At 39.7% G+C, this 21595-nt stretch overlaps 1 protein-coding gene across 3 annotated transcripts in view; it reads right to left on the bottom strand.

The window, feature by feature from the left end:
• Nucleotides 1-21595, bottom strand: part of AFAP1 (actin filament associated protein 1) — a 123616-nt gene that overhangs the window by 28090 nt on the left and 73931 nt on the right. For all 3 annotated transcript variants that reach the window (XM_026847204.1, XM_026847205.1, XM_026847206.1), the window contains 4 exons: nucleotides 19654-19865; nucleotides 16429-16608; nucleotides 3976-4068; nucleotides 2333-2417 (listed from right to left, as the gene is read on the bottom strand). In XM_026847204.1, coding sequence (XP_026703005.1) covers nucleotides 2333-2417; nucleotides 3976-4068; nucleotides 16429-16608; nucleotides 19654-19865 — 570 coding nt within the window. The remainder of the gene's footprint in view (nucleotides 1-2332; nucleotides 2418-3975; nucleotides 4069-16428; nucleotides 16609-19653; nucleotides 19866-21595) is intronic.

Here is a 21595-nt window from a genome sequence, read left to right as displayed (position 1 = left end):
AAAAAAAAAAAAAAAAAAAAAAAAAGACTTTATATTTGCAAAACAGAATGAATGAAATAAACTTTCAGAAATTGCATTTGGTGGCCTAATTTGCATTCCATCAGCAGAGCAGGTCTCTCTGCTAACTGACACGGCAGCAAAAATATCCATCAACTTGCCCTGATACATGATTTTGATGAAAAATACATTTAGGAGAGTTACTGATTGAGCTGCTGTAACTTCATCCCTGACGCATCAATTCCCTTAGCAACAGGGAACATTTAGTGGTTACGGACTTGCGTAAACTGAGGAAAAAAGGACAAAATGAGAAATGACTGTATGAACTGATGAACTGGGAAGAAGAATGCACGGAAAATAGAGAAACAGTTTGGGACTCACAGTGGGATAATTTATCATATTTAGTTTAATTGTTAGGATTCATGGAACATTATTTAGAAATTGTATCTGTAGCCAACACTGTATAAATCTGTCACCTGCTGCACGCAGCGCTGAGGGGGAAAGGCAGCTTTTCAGGTGTGGATAGCTGTTTACCAGCAAACGTCAAAACAGAGATGCACATGTGCAAGCAAGGGTCTAATTCTCTTCCTAAGGGAAGGGTGTTCACAACATATATTGTGCTCTCTAAACAAGCAACAATCTCCCGTGTCTGAGGGAGGAAGGCCACCTGTCCCATTTGCTCATGTTTTCAGTGGGTTTTTTCTTATCTGTCCTGTTTTTCCTTCATACTGTTGTTCTGTCCTCCTGCAGAACTGCGAGGCAACAGAAATAAGGCCTTCACGACTTAATCTTTTTGCGTCTAAAAAATTATACTGATCGTCTGACTGCTAGTCATTTTTTTTCCACAGAAGTATTTTCCTCTCATTTCTTTCCTCACAGCAAAACGAGCAGCTGGTTAAGCACACAACGGAGGCTGGCTGGTGGGTGACAGCTGGCGATGACCATTCTCTGGAATCCCCCTTCCCACATACTCCCTAAGCTTTTCCTATCCATTGTTTAAAAGATAGTGTAACTTCATCCAGAACCCCTTAAAATGATGTTAGGGGTATTTTGATCTTGCAGTCCTTAATGCCTATTATTTTTATTACTACATATTGAAGGTCACAATTTTCAAAAGCAATTGGTATTTTAGATTACTCTCAAGACATCTAAGCTGGGCTGGTTTTCCAGCAGCACACGGGCCATCAGCATGCCTCCTCCTGCAGGGCACCTGAGCCACCAGGCACTTTTGGACATCATGGACAACACAGTTTTTGGGTCACAGGTGTTTTTCAGCAGGTTTCAGAGACTAAAACAGGACTGCACTTTATGAAAGTTTAGTAGATTTTATAGGGTGAAATCTAACCACATACCACAACTTCTAGAAACCACAAAACCTGATTTTGTTCCATACTGTTGTGTATGTCAGAAATCTGTATAGTCAGGAAGTGCTGGAAAATGATCCAGGGAGAAGATAAAGGAAATGAGTCAAAAGGTGAGACAGTTCTGGCACCAAGGCTAATATTGACATTGTGCTCACTGCAGCTCACATTACCCTTCATCTTGACAGCTGCAGAAAAATGTCTTATCTAAATGATACCATTGCTATATGGCAAGTTAACGAAGTCACAGAATTTCTCCCACTCTGGAGAGGAGGGAATGGGACAGGGAAGAGCACAGGGGCTGAGAGTTTTAGATATAACTCAGGCAAAATTCCCTCTGGGTTTGGGATTTGCCTTTGTTAGATTATAAGGACTATAAAACACACATGGCTACGAAGTAGCACATGTAAAATTATATACATATATACTCACAAACCCACTGATATTACATGATTATATACATTTTAGTATGTTAATATAAATAATCATACGTAACAATTTATAAATATAAGTATACTATATATAAACTGTGTATATTTGTGTATGTATACATACATATATATATATAAAATATGCATGGTTCTTCTAGTATTCAGTGATAGATTTTTTTGCCTAGAAGCTATACAGCCACTATTTATGTTGCCACTATACAGTTACTAAAAACAACGGTTAGTTGCCTATAGTGCCTGCCCAAGCTCTGAAAAACTGTACTTTTGAACACACAAAAGGCCAAGTCAAAATTTCTATATTCTGTTTCTTTATACTAATTACAGTGATCTTTCCTACACAACAACATCAAATGTCTTCTCTCTGCAAAATTTTTGGGATTTACTCTTGACATAATTCAGTTAAATTGAATCCTAATAAAAATATTCAAAAATTTCACTGCCTATTTTGAAGATAATAGCCAGGTATTTCACTACCTATCAGTCCCTATATGCACATATTATTTACACTAAGCATCTAAGACGTACCTTGTTCTTTCCCATTGCACACGGTGGTGGTGCCATTTTCCACAGCACCCTCCCCATCTGAGCTTGGCCTCTCAAATGACAACTTCTGCAGGGGCAAAGAGATTAGTTGACATACAGTGTTGGCACCTTTGCCAAATGAAGTGTCATGAGTCAATTTAAAAGTTATGGTTATTATTATTTCAAGCTCTCATCCACTTGATAGTAGAACTGATAGTAGAAAAATCAGTTTTAGAGGCTTTAGAAAAGCATGAAAATCACAAAATAGTCTGTATTTGAAAGTGTAGTCAAAATGGTGAAGCAATCACAATTCCTCTTATTACATGATATACTTTTAAATAATTTCTAGACTCCAAATGTTGTTGTTTATTAATCCGCTAAGCAGTGAACAATTACATGGATCAGATAAGAATAATTTTTAAATTATTTCTTTAAATAAGGCTTCATACATGCATTTACAATTACAACGTATCAGAAAATACTGCATTCCCACAAAGTGCTTCAACACTTTCAATACATGCAAAAGAAGAGACTTTTGAAATAAATTTTTAGCGTTGATTATTCTGTTCCGTAAGGGTTGTGTATGAGAAATGGGCTGAAGCAGTACAGAGCTTATGTCAGCACAGTTTTGGTAACATTACTCATGAGTTGTGAAGCCATGAAGAAGATGCACAGATTATCACAAAAACAAATGAGAAGTTTTGCTACACTTTTTTATGGCATGCATTTTAGAAAACAACTGTTATATGACACTTTCAGTTGCTTTGTTAATACCGTGCAAGTGTGTGCAAGCACGCAAACACAACAGCTTTTCCCTTGTGAAATCAGGAGGTCTGAGCTGTCATGGAACATGCTTTTCTCTTGGCTTTCCAGGTGCAAAGCAACATGACACTATTGACAGTGGTGTCCTTCCACCACAGGGGTAGAACTTGCCATCAGGAATTTGATGACAAAACCTTTGCAGTGGGACTTCTAAGTAGAGCCCACAGAGGGGTCTGTTCACATGGATGCCTTAACAGAGCAGGCGTTTAAATTGGTACTGGTAATGTACTGGTCATTTCAGTGCAGAGCTGCTCTCTTTCCTAATTCTTGCTCTCTAATTCTTCCTAATTCTTGACTCTGCTGAGTCAAGGCAAAAGAGACAACCATATGTGAATATACAAGTTTCTCTACTGAGGCATGAATGCTTGAAAGGGTCTGCTAAAACAGTGATTTCAGCATGCCCTGAGAGCTCTGCAAGAACTAAATTCCCCAAAATAAAAGACTTTCCCTTAAAACTTGTATAATCTTCAGCTATTCTTTCCTGACTGGTACATCCCTGCTTGCTCTTTGCACTTGACAGAGAACAACTCTGCATCACAGCACACTTATCAGACCCCCTTAGTCTACACCCTCGTAAATGGCTAAAGAGAAGCTGCTAATGAATATGAGCCAGTCTGATGGTTGGTTGTGTCCAAATTAATAGACATAGCAGAAGTCTTAACTCTGTAGGATGTGTGCACATAACCAGCCAAACAAAAACAACACAGGGACTAAGAGTCTGAAACAGTAGCAAAAGTCAGCAAGTATTTACATCCAGCGTCTAGCAGTGCCTCTTTAACAAGTAATCATAAGGAATTCTACATTCATCATTTTCATAACTTTACCTTTTCCAGCTCTGTCTTGTGTACTGGAGAATTAGACAATGGCCCATCAGAGTCTACAGCTCCCGTACAGTTGCTGCAAACATCTTTGATAACCTTAGGAGACAATGCAAAACTTGTTAATTATTAATAAAATACAAATCAGAGAAATTATATATGAATAGGAAGGGAGTGGAGAAGGAGAATCATGCAGACATTTTTTAGACTGGCAGGTGTCAGGCAGGCTGTCACTACACCAGTCTCTCCACTCTGCCTCCCTAAGTCATTTCACGTATGACCTGGAGGAGACATCATGTCTAGAGGTGGAAGGTTTCAGTTTCCAGACAAGAAAAGCTCCAAGACTCTCCTGAGTAAAGAAACGAACAGCGCTGCTCATTTCCATGTGCTAGTTCTGCAGTATGAACTCAGCTGACACAACCAAATTAATTTCATTATAATGATGAAAAAGTGGGATCAAATCCAAGGTCCCGCAAGTCAAAGGACAAGAGTTTTGCATAATACACTACCCAGCTGCTTTTATACTATTGGAGAACTAATTAAGTGCTGATCAACTTACAGTTAATACTGTGTAAGGGGTATTTCATGGCATTTTTGTATTATAATTGCACATAATGTGTTAGAGGGAAATAAGAATGGCATTGTCTGCCTTTAAAAAGTTGAAGAAAAACCCAGAACCTTGAATTCACTGATATTTTGATAGAATTTGAAGAATTTGTCTCTAAATTGGAGAGACATGGATTTGATGGATGGACCACTCGGTGGATAAGGAGTTGGCTGGATGGTCGCACTCAAGGAGTTGCAGTCAGCGGCTCAACGTCCAAGTGGAGAGCAGTGATGGATGGTGTTCCTCAGGGGTCTGTAGGAGAACCAGTGATGTTTAACATGTTTTTTAGCAGCATGGACAGTGGGATTGAGTGCACCCTCAGCAATTTTGCCAACACCAAGCTGTGTGGTGCAGTCCACATGCTGGAGGGATGTACCATCCAGAGACACCTTGACAGGCTTGAGAGGTGGGCCCATGCAAACCTCATGAAATTCAACAAGGCCAAGTGCAAGGTCCTGCACATGGGCCAAGGAAATCCCAAGCACAAATACAGGCTGGGCACGAAGTAGATTGAGAGCAACCCTGCAGAGAATGACCTGGGGGGGGGTGATGTGTGATGAGAAGCTCAAAAGGACCCACCCATGTGCACCTGCAGCATAGGAAGCTAACCAGCAGGTCAAGGAAGGCAACTGTCCCCCTCTACTCTGCTGTGACCCCACCTAGGGTGCTATGCCCATCGTTGGGGTCCCCCACGTAAGACAGACAGGGACCTGCCTAAGTGGGCCATGAAGATGATCAGGAGGCTGGAGCACCTCCCTTATGAGGACAGGCTGAGAAAGTTGGGGTTGTTCAGCCTGGAGAAGGCTCTGGGGAGACCTTAGAGTGGCCTTCCAGTACCTAAAGGGGGCTACAGGAAAGCCAGATATGGTGTCTTTATCAGGGAGTGTAGTGATACGATGAGAGGTAGCAGTTTTAAACTGTAAGAGGGTAGATTTAGATTAGATATAAGGAATAAAGTCTTTACTGTGAGGGTGGTGAGGCCCTGGCACAGGTTTTCCAGAGAAGCTGTGGCTGCCCCCTCCCTGGCAGTGCTCAAGGTCAGGTTGGACGGGGCTTTGAGCAACCTGGGCTAGTGGAAGGTGTCCCTGCCCGTGGCAGGGGGGGTGGAACTAGGTGATCTTTAAGGTCCCTTCCAATCTAAACCATTCTATGGTAATCAATGATAATTTAAAAACCTGATATTATATAAATGTTAAAATACTTGATGAATAAAGACTTGAGGATTCCCATGGAAATAATTCAATGTTTTATCTCTTGTGAAGTTACCACCAGCCCTGGTATGACCAGACCATCAGTCTGAAATTGCTTGTGCTGTTAAGAACAGGTCCCAACTCTCCATCCAGACTCATGCTGAGGGGTGCTGAACTCTACACCACCGATTACAGCCATGCAGCCAAGCAAGGATGGCAGAGCCAAGCAAGCTAAGAAAGGTATCCTGCTCTGCTTGGAAGCATTACTACTAGACATGCAAACTTTTCTCTTTACATGTACATGTATGTGTTTACATATCCAGCTCCTCCCTTTACACTGTTTATAGCATACCCCGCTGGCAGAGGAGGATCTGGCCTGAGAATTCCTAGTTCCAGGGAAAACAGCAATTAGCTAACTGTCAAAATCCAGATTTCTTTCAAGGAGAGGAAAAGCAAAACAACAAACAACATCTTTTTAGTTTTGAACTGAACAATTTTGATGTGGAAACTATTAAAGAGCTAAAGGTGGCACCAAACAGTCCTTTCACAGCACTAAAGTTCCCTTTAAGGGTGAAGCTAAACAAAACAAATGTTTATGGGCTTACAAAGACCCTACTGCTACAACTCATGAGCACATCATAAATTACATGCATTATATGCCATAAGGAAAGAGCACCAGCCCCATTTTACAGATGGAGAACTCGGGAACAAAAGAAAGATTAAATCACTCAGTGTCATATAAAAAAAAACAAACACAAAAACAAACAAACAAACAAAAAAACAAAAAACAAATAAACAGAGCTAGGAAATGAACCTACACTTTTATTTCCGAGCTAGTATCTTGAAACACTTTAGCATCTTTTCCTGACTGTCTGAACTTCCCTGTATCTTGTCCCAGAAACATAAGAACAATATTTCATGGCACTTGGCCTCCTTTGTAACAGAAAATTTAGATGTATCTGTTGCAGACCATTTGCACTTCAAAGTTAAATGTAGCCCTAAATTCCCCAAAATCATAAGAATTTTTTTTAGGTGTGTTGTTTTATTTTCACTTGCTGGTCCTCAGTATGGTGTAAATACACTGCTGTTTTCTTCCTAGAGAAATGTGACTGTACGGTTTCTGGGAACATTAATTTCTGTCTCCTGCATGACCCTGATTCAATAGCTCATGTTTTCAGCATCTGCTCCCACCACACAGTTAGTTAATTTTGGCAAAGGCAGATAGTAATGGGAGTTACAGACAGAACAGGGGGAAATGATTTGGCAGAACTAACTGAATACTATGTGCAAAGTCATGCACTCAAGTAAATCCGGTTCTTATCATAGCTCACATATTTAAGGAGAATTTAAAGTGTTTAATTAGGTTATAATTAAATTTTGATTAAAAAAATTACACACTATCAAATGGAAGTTTGTGGCAAGATCTGCTGAAGTAAATGCATATTCAAGGATCCAACACTTCATTTAGGTTCAAGTGGCTCACTGGCAAAGACTTGCTCATCACCTTCTATGTGCAATGTAATTGTGTTCGATGCACAGCATAAAACTCGTATTTCTACAGCTCACCAGGATGAAATGCCTTTAATATATAATGGTTGCCTGGATGCACTCTCTATAATTACGTTTGCAGACAGCTGCCATTAGAAATGTGGTTTTCACATGCTTATAGCTTTAACTCAAAATTTTAAGGATAAAACATTCCACCCATGTTGCCAACTTCCATAATTTCAATCACAAGACTCAGAGTTCTTGTCAATTTTTTCTAGGTTCCATCTCCTGGAGTCATATGAAAACAAAAGATCTATTTTTGTTTAAAAATATTTGTCAGAGAGTGGAGAAAGGAAGTCAGCAAACTTTTATCTGTTGCAATGAAATGAGTGAAACTAAATAAATATATCTCAATGGCTCCAAAACTAGAAAGCAAATAAAAGGAATCCCCAAATGTGTTATTTTTAATAAAATGGCATAACCTGGTAGGCTGTACTGAGAATACTTTGTAATGGTGCATACTTCATTAATAGTTTAAATTTTCTCACACATTAGAAAAAGGAAATCATTCTCTTTTTCTCACCACAAATGCCTTTGTGCATTACGTATACACACAGGGTGATCTGCCAGGAAAATCAAACTGAGATCCTAAACAGACTATGTATTCAAATATTTAAAATATACGAGTAAATGTAATCAGAAAAATGAAGACCTCTCATTTCTTTGTATAGCCCACAAAACTACATACATTTAAAATAATCTTCTACTATTCCATTGCAAGAATTTTAAATACCACAATTACCATTACAATGTTACAATTAACAGACTTCAGAACTTCCTCTTTCAAATGCAGACCTGGAAAAAGCTTGTGCAGCCTGAACTATATTACTCTTTCTTATTATTCTTTCTTGGTATAGGAAGGTCCTGAATCCCCAGCTGGATGAGGATATATACCAGTGTATTGTACTGAGTGTAGTGACATGAGGAATAGAGGGGAAATATTTGCAGGTAGAAAGATGGAAAGGTTCCCTGCCCCAAGCCCTTGACAATGATGGCTGAAGCCAGTGGAATTTCTGCCACGTGGTGTCTCTGGAATATTTCTCTCCTTAAAACTATCTTACTACACAAGCACTAACATTTACTAGAAAACCTTCATACCTGCACTCAACCTACAAACTCTTATATTTTATTTTAAATGACACACCAGGACTTGAGGCAAAATACTTGCCTGACATTTATTCTTTCTACATTCAAAGTCAGAAGAATCAAATTAGATTTTTCCCGCTACCTTCAAAGATCGAGGCTTCAGATAAAAGGCACAGGCTATGAAGTAAAATCAGAAAGTCAGCAGCTTAACCAGCAAGACCCTACCACACAGAAACACCACAAATTATGAGTAGAAGTACTAAACTTGTAAATAGCTCCTAGTGGTTGATCTCTTTGGGACCTGATAAGGAAATAAGACTGAAAGTCATTCTGCGCTTGAGGAGCTCTCTCCTGGTGGGTACTGTGGGATGAGTTCAGGCTACAGACCGTGCTTACCACAGGGGTGTTTTTACAGCATGTGTGTCGAGTTTTCATGGAACTCACAGGAGAAACTCACACTTAACATGATGGATTCCAGAAGTGATTAGGGAGAAAGCGGACAGCCTGACTGCACATTTGCTTCACTTCCGTATGTAACTGGGCTAGAAATCCATCCAGCCACTCCATCCCCGCATCCCCATCTAACCAAATGTTTTGTAAATACAGGATTTTCTAGAAATGGGATAGGCCGTATCCCCTATCTCTGCTGCTTAACTCTGAAGACAGGAATAGGGTAAAGCTGAAATCTGCTTATGCACAACACAACACAGCAGAGGGAAAAGGGTTTGGCTCCAGACCTAACTTAGTACTTCTCATTCCCGAAACACTCCTTTTTCAGTGCTGGAGGAGTACTGACTTTCTGGGACTCTGTCATTTTGGCATGACTAAATTCTCATTTTCTCTCTCTTTTGGATCCTTACACATTACGTATGTTAGTGTCAAACTCCTCCTCCTGAAGAGAGCACCAGAACTCTCTTAGCATTTTGCAGCGAAGAAATGACCCAAGGAGTTTAATTAGACAAATTAGAGGAAAAGCAGCCATTATTCTCATCATAGCTCGTGCTTTAAGTCTCAAAAAGAGACCCCCTTCACCTTCTCTACTGGAACACAACATTCTCAAGCATCCCCCAGCCTGCAAAGATTAATCTTTCTGCCTTATTGCCATTTGTCTGAGGAAAGGGAGGATGAGATTCTAGCAAGACTAGCAGACAGCAAGCCTATCTTTAATGTCTGTATATCCCCTTAAAAATACTTTGCTGACATATTCAACCAAGACAACCCATGTATCATTTCTTCTCCTGCATTAATACCGTGAAGTCTATTGCCATATATGGCCACTGGATCGGGCAGAGCCCAGAAGGAGGAGCTGGGTGGCTGGGCAGGGCAGCTGGGGGCACTGCTGCCGCAAGGGGACAGGCACCCTACGCAAGGCGAGCCCAGGCGGTGCAGAGATGCAGACCACACTTTAAGCCATAAATCTGAGTTAGGTATGATTTAAAAAATTTTCCATCCAAAGCTGCAAGTAGGAGAGAGGAGGAAGACTATCTAGTTGTAAAAGCAGGGGACCAAGTGGTTGGCCCTCCTGGGTCCTGCTGAGATCTGCTACAGCTTGCATTTGTCATTTTAGCTGGGAACCTAAAGAAAACTTAGCTCTGATAAAAAAAAGTAAATAGCATGTTTGTGGTTCTGTATTCATTGGTGTGTCAGGTTTGTTTTTTTTTAATTTACATATGCATCTGTTTTTTTAAGTAACATATTGTTTTCCATGGTGCCCGTCACACACTGGTTCACAGCCAAGCTGGGGTCCTCTGGCTTTGTCAAAGCACGCTGGCAGCAGCCCTGCAGGCTCATGAAAGCTCTGACACATGCTCTGTCCATCGCATCTCCAGGTTAGTCCCTAAATAGCTCTTATGCAAACACAATGATCTTGCTGTGATTTGAACCAGGGTATCTGAAACCATCTCTTTGAGACAACAGAGGTGTAAGTCCTGGGAGGTTTAATTTAGTTTGTGAAGCCTTCACTGTTGGTGATGAAGTGCAGTGGAGAAAGAACCCAGCCAACTATCTTGGGACACAGTATGTTCCTGAAGTTACTTATAAACTAATAAATGCTGTATGGAAATCACTTGTACTGAGTATGTATCCCCAAACACACTTTTTCTACTCAGTTTTAAGGCATGATCATTCAGCACTTGACTCTACTCAGCTACAAAATGGAGATAATAACCTCTTTGGGGAACATTACTTAAGACAAGAAAGTAATGTATGAAGTGTTTTGAGAGCTCTAGCTGGAAATTCCCATAGAAAGTAAAACCAGCCACACAGTGTTTACAATTAGAAGCACGGTTTTGTGCTGATTTAAACTGGTAAAAGAAGAACTCTGTCAGTAGTTTATTTTTCAGTAGAACTTAGTCCACAGTAAGTCTGGAGCCCAGAAGTTACTTGACTCCCCTCACTAGGCTCAGGGCAGTGAGAAAAACAATGTTTTCAAAGACTTTTATGGGAGACAACGTGCAGTTAACAGAGATGGAAGCTCATTAAGACAACTGGAATAACAGCCTTATGAGGAATGTTGCAGGGTCTTTGGATGACCTGATACAGTCACAGTCTTGGTTTTCTTCTCTCTTCAGAAAAAAAAAAATCCCTCATTGCAACAAGTTCAGAACTGACTGAACATTGTTAAAATGACAGATGCAGAAACATGCCTGAAAGATTCACTGCTCAATTACAAGCCCTCAGCTGAAGAGATTGCTGCAAAATGGCTGCACACCATAAAATGAAGAAAAGTTAACAAAGGGTGCCTAACATCAGGGAAAAATAAGAATCAAGGCCAGTACTCCAAAATGACAGATTATCTCTCTGGCATGATAAATCAGAAATACATTTTTGCAGGAAGCAATGCTAAGGGGAAGGCCTTGGGACCAGACACCATGACCATTTCCTTCTTCTACAAGTCTTCTACAAGAAGCTACTTCAGAACTTAATTTCTTTGGCATCCATGTATTTTTAATATTAAGAGGAGCTTTCTGTGGCCTAGTCTGAAGGTCCTGCACACAGGACACATTCATCTGTATGAATGAAGCCACTAAACAAGCATCTTCTTGTAATACCATGTTCTAAGTAGTCTTTTTGTTTTTAATGTAGCATTACCCAGGGATGCTGACAAGTAAGTATAGTTTCACCAGTCTGTTGGATGTGCTGAAACAAACAGGCAGATTTAAGACCTTACTTGACCACAAATGCACAAAAGCATACACAGATGCACATATACTCAAGCGCGCATGGAAAAAGCTCATTTTGGGGTCAGTGTGTAACTGCACACATTTTTTCATGTACATTTTTGTGGGAACATTTTAGGACGCAAGTCTGGAAAATTCCACCACTTTACATTGCCCACCATATTACTGGTATGATCTCAACTCTAGCCTGAATTTATACCAGTTACGCCCCTTGCTCTGAAATCATAGAATCACAGAATCATTCACGATGGAAAAGACCCTTGTGATCATTGAGTCCAACCATCAGCCCTATTCTACAAAGTTCTCCCCTACACCATATCCTCCAAAATCTCATCTAAACGGCCCTTAAACACATCCAGGGATGGTGACTCCACCATCTCCCTGGGCAGCCTATTCCACTGCCTGACCACTCTTTCTGTGAAAATTTTTTTCCTAATGTCCAGTTTGAACCTCCCCTGTCAGAGTTTAAAGCTGTTCCCCCTTGTTCTGTCACTAATCACCTGTGAGAAAAGACCAGCACCAACCTCTCCACCTATCCTTTCAGGTAGTTGTAGAGAGTGATGAGGTCTCCCCTCAGCCTTCTCTTCCTCAAACTGAACAGTCCCAGCTCTTTCAGTCGCTCCTCACAACATCTGTTCTCCAGGCCCCTCACCAGCTCCGTAGCCCTCCTCTGCACTCAGTCCAGCACCTCGATATCTCTCTCGTATTGAGAGATACTGGACACAATACTCCAGGTGTGGCCTCACCAGTGCAGAGCACAGGGGGACTGTCACCTCCCTACTGCTGGTATCCTGACAAGCTCTTTGATGACATCAGCTATCTTTTTTTCATCAAGCATTTGTTAGCTGGTAAAACTGAAACTCCCTTTGTGGTTTCCAGTCTAGACTTCAATATGCACTAGGTTTATCAGCTGGAGTTTTTTTGGTGTCATCTTTACAAAAAAAGGTCTAAAATATTCAGCATTTATTTTGCACTTGTCTTCCAATAGATATTTTAAAGTGATTTGCTTAAGTAAATGTATTATATGCTGATTATATCTCACTTGAAAAAAACATCATCTGGTTTACCTTTCATGGTAAAATCTGGCCTCCAAAGCCATTCTGAGCTTTTCAGGCTCAAGAGTAAAGCTTCAATTTGACTCATATATAAATTCATGAGAACCCATTGTTCCGGAGTGATAACCTGTCTCCACTGGCACATATTGGTACAGTACCTTTGACAAACAAGGAATCTTATGATTTTAAAATGTGGTTGCAGAGGACTGTCATTGTCAGTCTCTGAATCTGTTCATTTATTAACTACAGAAATCACATGTAGATGACAGAGTGCTGGAGAGGACCCTGGCCCTCTGAGTGACAGGGAAGGACAGCTCAAACCAATTCTCCCAAGCAGTGATCTCTTTCTCAGTATAGGAACTCCTTACACAAAGCATTCCTACACATGATTTTCAGAAGCTCTTTTTAAGTAAGGCTTGAATGAGCAAAAAATTAATTATTTTCATAATAAGAAAAAATCCCTTACATTTTGCTACATTTAAAAATACAAAACCCAGTGGTTTTTTCCTCAAAAAGCTATGTTCCTTGAAAACACTGGAGCTGTTTTAAGGGCTGCACAGGCCATTTTTGATTACTGTTGGATAGGCAATCTGTACTAAACAGAACAGAGTGCTGCAGCCGTGCTAAGGACTTGGAAGCTGAGCGTACAGTAGCGCTGCCATGTACTTGAAAGATCTTTTATTAATAGAGAGCTTTGCAGCATGAAGGAACTAAACAAAGTGCTGTCAGACTGACTCCAAGTGCTTTGCAGATAACATACTGTCCCGCCATACACTCTAGGCACACACAACTTTGTTAACATGCAACTGTACAAAATAATTTATTTGTTTTTTTGAAGTAGCAGGAGTGCATCTGGGATATGGAAAAGTCTAGCACTGCTTTGTCTGCCTGTGTGGCTAATGCTTGATGTACAATTAAAAAAAAAAAAAAAAAAAATTAAAAATGCTTTCTTTCATTTTTATGAAAGAAAGTCTGATAAATGCCAATGAATTCAGCATTACCAAACCCAAGTTTAGAACAAAACAGGAAATAATGGTGCAGTTACTATGATCTAATGAGAGTGGAATTCCCTTGGGAAAGAATATGACTTCTGAATTTCTTTTCATTCCAACCACTGTTTCCGAAAGTCTAGGTGAGTTAGTGGGACACTTAGATGGCGTTAGATTTTGAGACTTAAAACAAGATACTGATGTTAGAAGAAGCCTAACAAATACATAGCTGTGATTAGTTTTTATAAAAAGACCACAGAGAGTGTATTTGCTAACCACAGATACAAACTCCCAGTCAAAACCAAACACACACACACACACAAACTGCAACCCCCCAAAAGGTATATTCAAATATTGCAAAATAGGAAATTACAGATTAATTTTCCATTTAGTAAATCAGGCCACAGCAGAACACGTATCTCTTAAGCTGCAATTTATGTCTCCTTCTTCTGCAGAAAAGCTATCTGCCATCAGGACATTCCTACATGTTTAATTTGATAGTATTGGGAAAAATACGAAAGTACCACCATATAAGGTTAGATCACAGCACAGCATGGAGAGTGCCTGATGAGTCTTAGGCATTCAGACTTTTACATGCATTTAAAAGGCTGCATTTCAAGGTCTTAAAACAAGCTACTGAAACTGTAGTGATAGTTTCCCACACTACTTCACTGACCTCCCCATTTCAAACTAGCAAAGTCCAACATAAATACTAGTAATCTGGCTAGGATCTAAAACTGCAGTCCTTGTATTGGGATTTTCCACATTTGCAAAATGAACACAACGGAGTGGAAGATGATTTTTAAGAAAGAAAAAAAGGAAGACCTGGAGAACTGCAGGCCAGTCAGTGTCACCTCTGTGCCTGGCAAGGTCACAGAGCAGACCCTCCTGGAAACTATGCTAGAGCACATGGAAAATAAGGAGGTGATGGGTGACAGCCAACATGGCTTAACTAAGGGCAAATCATGTCTGACAAAATTGGTGGCCTTCTATGATGAGGTTACAGTGCTGGTGGATAAGGGAAGAGCAACGGATGTCATCTATTTGGACTTGTGGAAAGCATCTGACACTGTCCCACACGACATCCTTTTCTCTAAATTGGAGAGACATGGATTTGATGGATGGATCACTCGGTGGATATGGAATTGGCTGGATGGTCGCACTCAAAGAGTCAGCAGCTCAATATCCAAGGGGATAGCAGTGACAAGTGACGTTCTTCAGGGGTCTGTATAGGAACCAGTGTTGTTTAACATGGTTTTTAGCAGCATGGACAGTGGGATTGAGTGCACCCTCAGCAATTTTGCCAACAACACCAAGCTGTGTGGTGCGGTCAACGCACTGGAGGGAAGGGATATGCCATCCAGAGACACCTTGACAGGCTTGAGAGGTGGGCCCATGCAAACCTCATGAAGTTCAACAAGGCCAAGTGCAAAGTCCTGCACATGAGCCAAGGCAATCCCAAGCACAAATACAGGCTGGGCAATGAGTGGATTGAGAGCAGCCCTGTGGAGAAGGACTTGGGGTTATTAGTAGATGGAAAACTGACTATGAGCCAGCAATGTGTGCTCACAGCCCAGAAAGCCAATGGTATCCTGGGTTGCATCAAGAGAAGTGTGGCCAACAGGTCGAGGGAGGGGATTATTGCCCTCTACTCCACTCTCCTGAGACCCCACCTGCAGTGCTGTGCCCAGCACTGGGGCCCCCAACATAAGAAAGACACAGGCCTGTTGGAACACGTCTGGAGGAGGGCCATGAAGTTCATCAGGGCACTGGAGCACCTCTCCTATAAGGACAGGCTGAGAGAGTTAGGGTTGTTCAGCTTGGAGAAGGCTCTGGGGAGACCTTATAGTGGCCTTCCAGTACTTAAAGGGGGCCTAAAAGAAAGTCAGAGAGGAAATCTAGATCAGGGAGGGTAGTAATAGGATGAGGGGTAACAGTTTTAAACTGTGAGGGTGGTGAGACAGTGGCACAGGCTGCCCAGAGAAACTGTGGCTGCCCCCTCCCTGGTAGGGTTCAAGGCCAGGTTGGACGGGGCTTTGGGCAACCTGGGCTAGTGGAAGGTGTCCCTGCCCACGGCAGGGGGTTGGAACTAGATTATCTTTAAGGTCCCTTCCAACCGAAAGCATTCCATGATTCATTCTATGACTCTGTGACAAAATCCTATTTCTCAGAAGTCTGTATTCCCAGAACAAGTCATAACAGATGCTCAACCAGGATTAGCAAACTTGAATTGACTTCAGGAAGCTGAAGGATTTTTCTCCATCCAGACAATTCAAACAGGTATCTCCTTGGGGCTCCTTTTTAAAAAGGTGACTGTGGTGTTGGTATGCCCAGTTTTTGAAGGGTAGCCTAAGGCAGTAAACTACAGTGGTAGCCATATGCCTACAGCATAGGCCATTCCAAAAAGCAACCTGGCTGTCAGCCCCCTCCACCTTAGGTAATTTGAACCTTCAGCTCACTACCAGTGTGCCCTAACCACCAACACTTTCTGAGAATAAGCCGGAGAAGAAGACGGAAGGGAATTTGCCACCTCCTCTCTCAGTGCCAGATTACTGTTTAATTTTCAGTGAAAACCATATCCAGCAGCAGCAGGAGCTGTGAAATACTCAGCTTCTGGTTGCCCAAGAAGTTGCTTTGAGGCCTGAACATTAAATCTGTATTCCTGCAGTCCCAAATTAGATGGGATTTAAGTGCTCTGGATTTGCCTGAAAGTTTCTGTCTGTATCTCAGTTTTTAACAGCAACTGAGCAGGCAATGGAAGCAGTTAGTGGGTGGAAAAGCTCTTGGGCAGAAATCCCCCCTTACCTTTAGCCACTGTTCTGCCTGCTCTTTGCTCTGCACTGCCAGAACAAGGGCATCTGCTCCTTGGTGAGAGATTTTCAGCTCATGTTTCTTCTTTTTGCTGTCTTTGGGAATGTATGTGATACTGCAGTCATTCAGGAGCAGCTCCATCTGCGGCTGCTGGTCCTTGGAACTTTTGTAACACTAAATAAATGTAAGAAAAGTTCAAAAGTTAGATATCACCTTTCTGAACCTTGGGGGAAAGCTGTTACTATATAGATATGCTACTTTTTAATTTTTAATATTTTTCATGCACTCCTTTACCACATACCACATTGTTCAGCCAACACCAGCTTTGCTTATCTCCTTCTAATTCCCTCTGTAAAGCAAAATTACTTCCAGACTGACATTAATAGACGTCTTTTATTGCAGGACAGGTACAACATATGGAAAGCATTAAGCTTCTCCGTGTTATCCTTATGACTCAACCTTGACCTTGATGAGGTAGGAAGAGGGTGATTTAGGATATCTGTTCACATGTAACAGCAGAATAAACTTGTACAGTTAATGACTTTAAAGCCCAGATGTTTACCCTGCCCTCCAGCAACAGCCCAGCATATCGAGGCAAATCTACATCAGTGCCTACATGCTGCACTTGCAAAGACATTGGCACACACTTTACTCAGCTGTTCTCTTTCTTGAGATAAGTAAAAAAAAATTGTCACAGTGTGGAAAGGGGGTAAAGTCCCACTTTTTCACCTAACACAGTCTAATAGCCACTGCACAAAACTTTATAAATCTCCCTGTTAGTTTTCTTTGTAAACTCCTGGCTAGAAAGATATGACTTAAGTGACGTTTTTTCCCCTCATTAGTAAATGCTGTCAGAGAACAGACATTTCATGCTGCATCACTGATGACCTGCTCTATGTTTGAATTGGTGATCTAAAGATGAAGGGTTCTACATTACATCACTTGTCCTGTAGACCCCTTCCCTACTCTCACCTTCCAACACATCAGTGCAGCTAAGGTTCCTATAGCTGTTAGAGTGCCAGACTACAGAACGTTTAACTGTGTATATGAATGCCCAGTTATTTATTTACTTATGTAAATTGGGCTTTCGCTCATACAAATAAGAATGAAGGATTAAGAGATATCTGATAATAAAGAATGTGTCTGCTAATAAAGAAGACTAATTAGTATATGCATACATAGAATAGCTGAGTATAAATGTGACAGCAACAAGCACAAGAACTTTTGCATGTCTGCAGCAGTGTTAATGTCACAATGCAACTGTCAGGAAGACAGTAGCTGTTAAAAGAATGTTATAAACACTATAACTTAGGTTGAGCAAATACAGGCACCCTGAAAAAACGGCCTGTGCAAATGACTCATAATCCTCCTTCCCTTTTCAAAGCCTATTATTTCAAAGTTTCCCTAGCTTGGTCACAGATTTCAAGTTTGTAACATTAAAAAAAAATTAAGTTTTCAAACTATGAAATCGTTAAAACATACAACATTAGTCACTTTAAGAAGCAATAAACAGCATATAATTCCCTTTATATTAATTTAACTATTTTATTTATAATTATACATTAACTAAACCTGAAGTATTTAGATATTAAAGGACATTAAGTGAAAAACGATCTCCTACTAAAAACTTATTTCTAACGTCTAATTCTAATTAAAATATTTTGATTTTATGATGACAGCTGAATTTATAACACAAGCAATTACTAATACCTAAGAACATATATTTGTTTTACTTGCATATCTCATAAGTTAAATGTCTAAGTCTTCCTTCAAACAATAAACCAATCTTGTGTAACTTGGTCGTTAGACTCCTATTGTGATTTTTATTTTCTTAATCCCCTTTACTGATTTACTGAAAGACAATCCGTATAAGAAAAAAAAAAAAAAAAAAAAAAGCTTTTCAGACCACACATGAGGCTAAAGGAAATGAAAATAGAAAAAACAACATTTTTATACAGAACAACAAACATAAATGTAGAAGAAATATTGTGTGACTTCAGAGAAAAATCTGTTTCTTTCCCTCATTCTTTCTTTCTTTTGTACAAGCTATTATCAGACAGTCCTGAAACCTGATATGATCCTGATACACAGTGATAAAAATGTGGACTAAGGATAATGGCATTATAAAAATATAATAAAAACTGAATCACAATCAACATTCTTTTCAACATTTAAATAGAGGAGGATACAAAAATTAAATCCTCAGTAACCACTGAAAACTAGAAAATTCATTCCAACTATATTTTCAGAAACCTCATCTCTATTTCATATCCTGCCATTTCCTATGCCGCCATAAGCACAAATGTACTTGTAAAGTGAACATACCTAAGCTACACTGTACTAGTGTAGAATAACGAGGTTCTACAGAAAATGTTGTATCACCTGTTAATCAGCTTTTAACATTTGGAATATTGCAGTAATTACTAGTTCCACAATTAGTTACAACTGTGGGAGGCACCAGAAAGGAAGGCACAGAGTGCCTAAGACCCCAGCGTATTTATTACTGTAAGCATGAGTTTGCTTATAATGACACAGAAATAAGTGTTTCCCTCAATTATGCTCTCTTTTCAGAAAATAAAAAGGCATCTATGAGCAGATAATTTACTAACATATGGAATCTTTTACTGGTGCCTCCAATCAGAAAGAAACGGAACAGATTTACTTAAGGAACAAATATATCCACTTGTTTCTTTCCTTTCTATAATGCAGCTGTGCATCATGTGAATACTGCATCTGTAATTACTGCAGAACAGATGGCAAAGGTTTAGTTTAAAGTGTATACATTACCACGGCATATACTGCCAAGCGAATTCTCAGTCTAACAAGGGACTGTTCTCTCCAGCGGTCTGATCCAACAGTCCATACACAAAGCTCCCTATGAGATTTTTTATCCACAGGGAATGAAAGATTGGATTTACAGTTTCAGCATTTTTTTTTCCCAAATGAAATATGTTAGAAGATAATAGGCCAGACTTTCTTTCCAATATTAGGGAACTGCTTGTGTTTAAGTGCAATAAAAATCAAAGTTCTAAGTGGCTAAATGATACACTTTCAGTGCTTCTCTGTTTCTGAGGCAAATTATGACCAAATTTTTTGGTAAGGTTACTGTAGACTTGGCTGCTGTTTGCAGAAAATATTCCAAAAACTAGATTCCTGTAAAAATAAATACATCACCTAATAGATACAAAGAAAATATAGCTAGATAAAAATAAAAATTACCAGTAGTTTGTTTTCTTTGATAACACACAGTAGTTTGGTCCATTGCCCAAATCGTTTCTTTCTAAGGAGGAAGGCACAGATTTTGGCATCCTTCACCAGATCCATAGAGGCCTCTTCGGAAGGCCACTGATGTCTCATTTTCTTCCCCTTTCCATCCTCTTCCTCTTCATCATAGGATTCATAAGAGCTGCTCATAGCATCTGAGTCATAATCTGTAAGAAAAGCATAAAAGTGTCAAGTTAAAACATTTACCCATGAAGTGCACTGAAGTAACTAAAAATCTCAACGGGGTTCATTTTAAGTTAAGGCTTTTGAAAGTCAGCCTTGAACAAATTACTGTTTCAGTGCTTAGTAGTATCAATACATTAATTGAGTAAGAGATGGTGTTTCATTATGAAATTTTATAGAAGACCCATACTGACACCTTGGGAATTTTAATTGAAAGAATAAACTGGCAATACATAGCTAGAATTTTAGGTAGTGTTCAAAATATTATTTTGCAGATACCTTAATCTTTTATAATTCTTACAGAGAAACCTCTTCATTTTGCTCTATTGCATAATGCAAAATGTAGACACAGAAATGTCAATATTAATACAGCATATCAAGAAACAAAACACTGAATATGACAAAGAGTACATTATGGGGCGCTATCTACCTATCATAACATTTCATATAATTCTCAAATACAGCACCTGAACTGATATAATTGACGTTGAATAGACAATGCTTTTCCTTGAACTACAGATTCTGCTGGAGTAAAAGGCATTCCTCAAAAAACGTTTTGTTATGTGCTTAGCCTAAACAGCTTAATCCTGCTCCAAGTCTGGTGATGGAATGGTGAGATTCCTTTTTATTAAATAATCTTTGTTCAGGTCTTTAATTTTCAAAAATGCAGTGAGGTCTAGCAGTCGCATCAACTACAAAACTTATTTGCCATTATCGCAGAACCCCCTCATCCACCATTCATACTTACTTATTATGTGGGTATATATATATATATATATATATATATATATATATATATAAAAAGCACTCCAGATTGTAACACCTGAAGGCATGTCTTATCTATTGGCACATGCTTCCATGGAGGAGAATCAATTGGAATATTTTTAACAGCTGAAATTTCATCTGAATATTTCAAGTAGATTTTGATATATTTTTAGGCCAGAAATGGGAAGAAAATCTCTCATTTGCTTTAATTAGGTATTTAGGACACAGATAGGATGTAGGAAAGAGACCTGGGACTACTGGGAAGAGGACAGGAGAGTGGATTGCTGGAAAGCTCATTCTATATCAGTTCCTCCCTATGTGCACAGTCAGAATTAGATGTACCCAGACCTCACATCTCTGAATCAAGGCTAGATACTCAGATCTGTGTTTTCACAAAAGTGAATGAAACAGCACTTACTAATTCCAAACTGAAATTAAAATAAGATTTGAAGCTTTAGAAATTTTTTTTTTTAATTTAATTGCCCTCTTCTGGTCAATTCTGCTACAGTGTTTAGTTTGGGGCAGCTCCATATGGGCAAGTGGTAAAAGCCTCAGACCACTGTGAATGGGAAAACACTACACTTTTTCACCTGCTTTACAAAAGAGAAAGATGGAAAAAATTAAAGTAGATGTTTAAACTGACAGATTTGGAAACTTTTATTGCACAGTATTTATTTTTGCATATTTGTTTAAAAGAATGTGTAAGATCTGGTAGCATTTGCTGCTTCATCCATCTCTTCCTCCTTCTTCCCCATGAAGCAGGAAAAAAGCCTAACAAAACCCCACCAAAACCAGAACCAAAACACTTCCACAAAGAAACAACAGGAAATGTTTGAGAGATCACTGACCAGTCTCAAACACACAGTAGCATGTCAGCCTGTTAGAAGCAGAGGCAGAATGATTCATGTGGTGTTACCAAATATGAAGATGTAAGGTCTAGTCATTAAAT

This window comes from Athene cunicularia, assembly GCF_003259725.1.
Source record: "Athene cunicularia isolate RWA chromosome 4 unlocalized genomic scaffold, athCun1 chr4_part1, whole genome shotgun sequence".
Lineage (NCBI taxonomy): Eukaryota > Metazoa > Chordata > Aves > Strigiformes > Strigidae > Athene > Athene cunicularia.
Note: the sequence above shows the minus strand (reverse complement) of the source record. Positions and strands in the feature narration are given on the sequence as shown.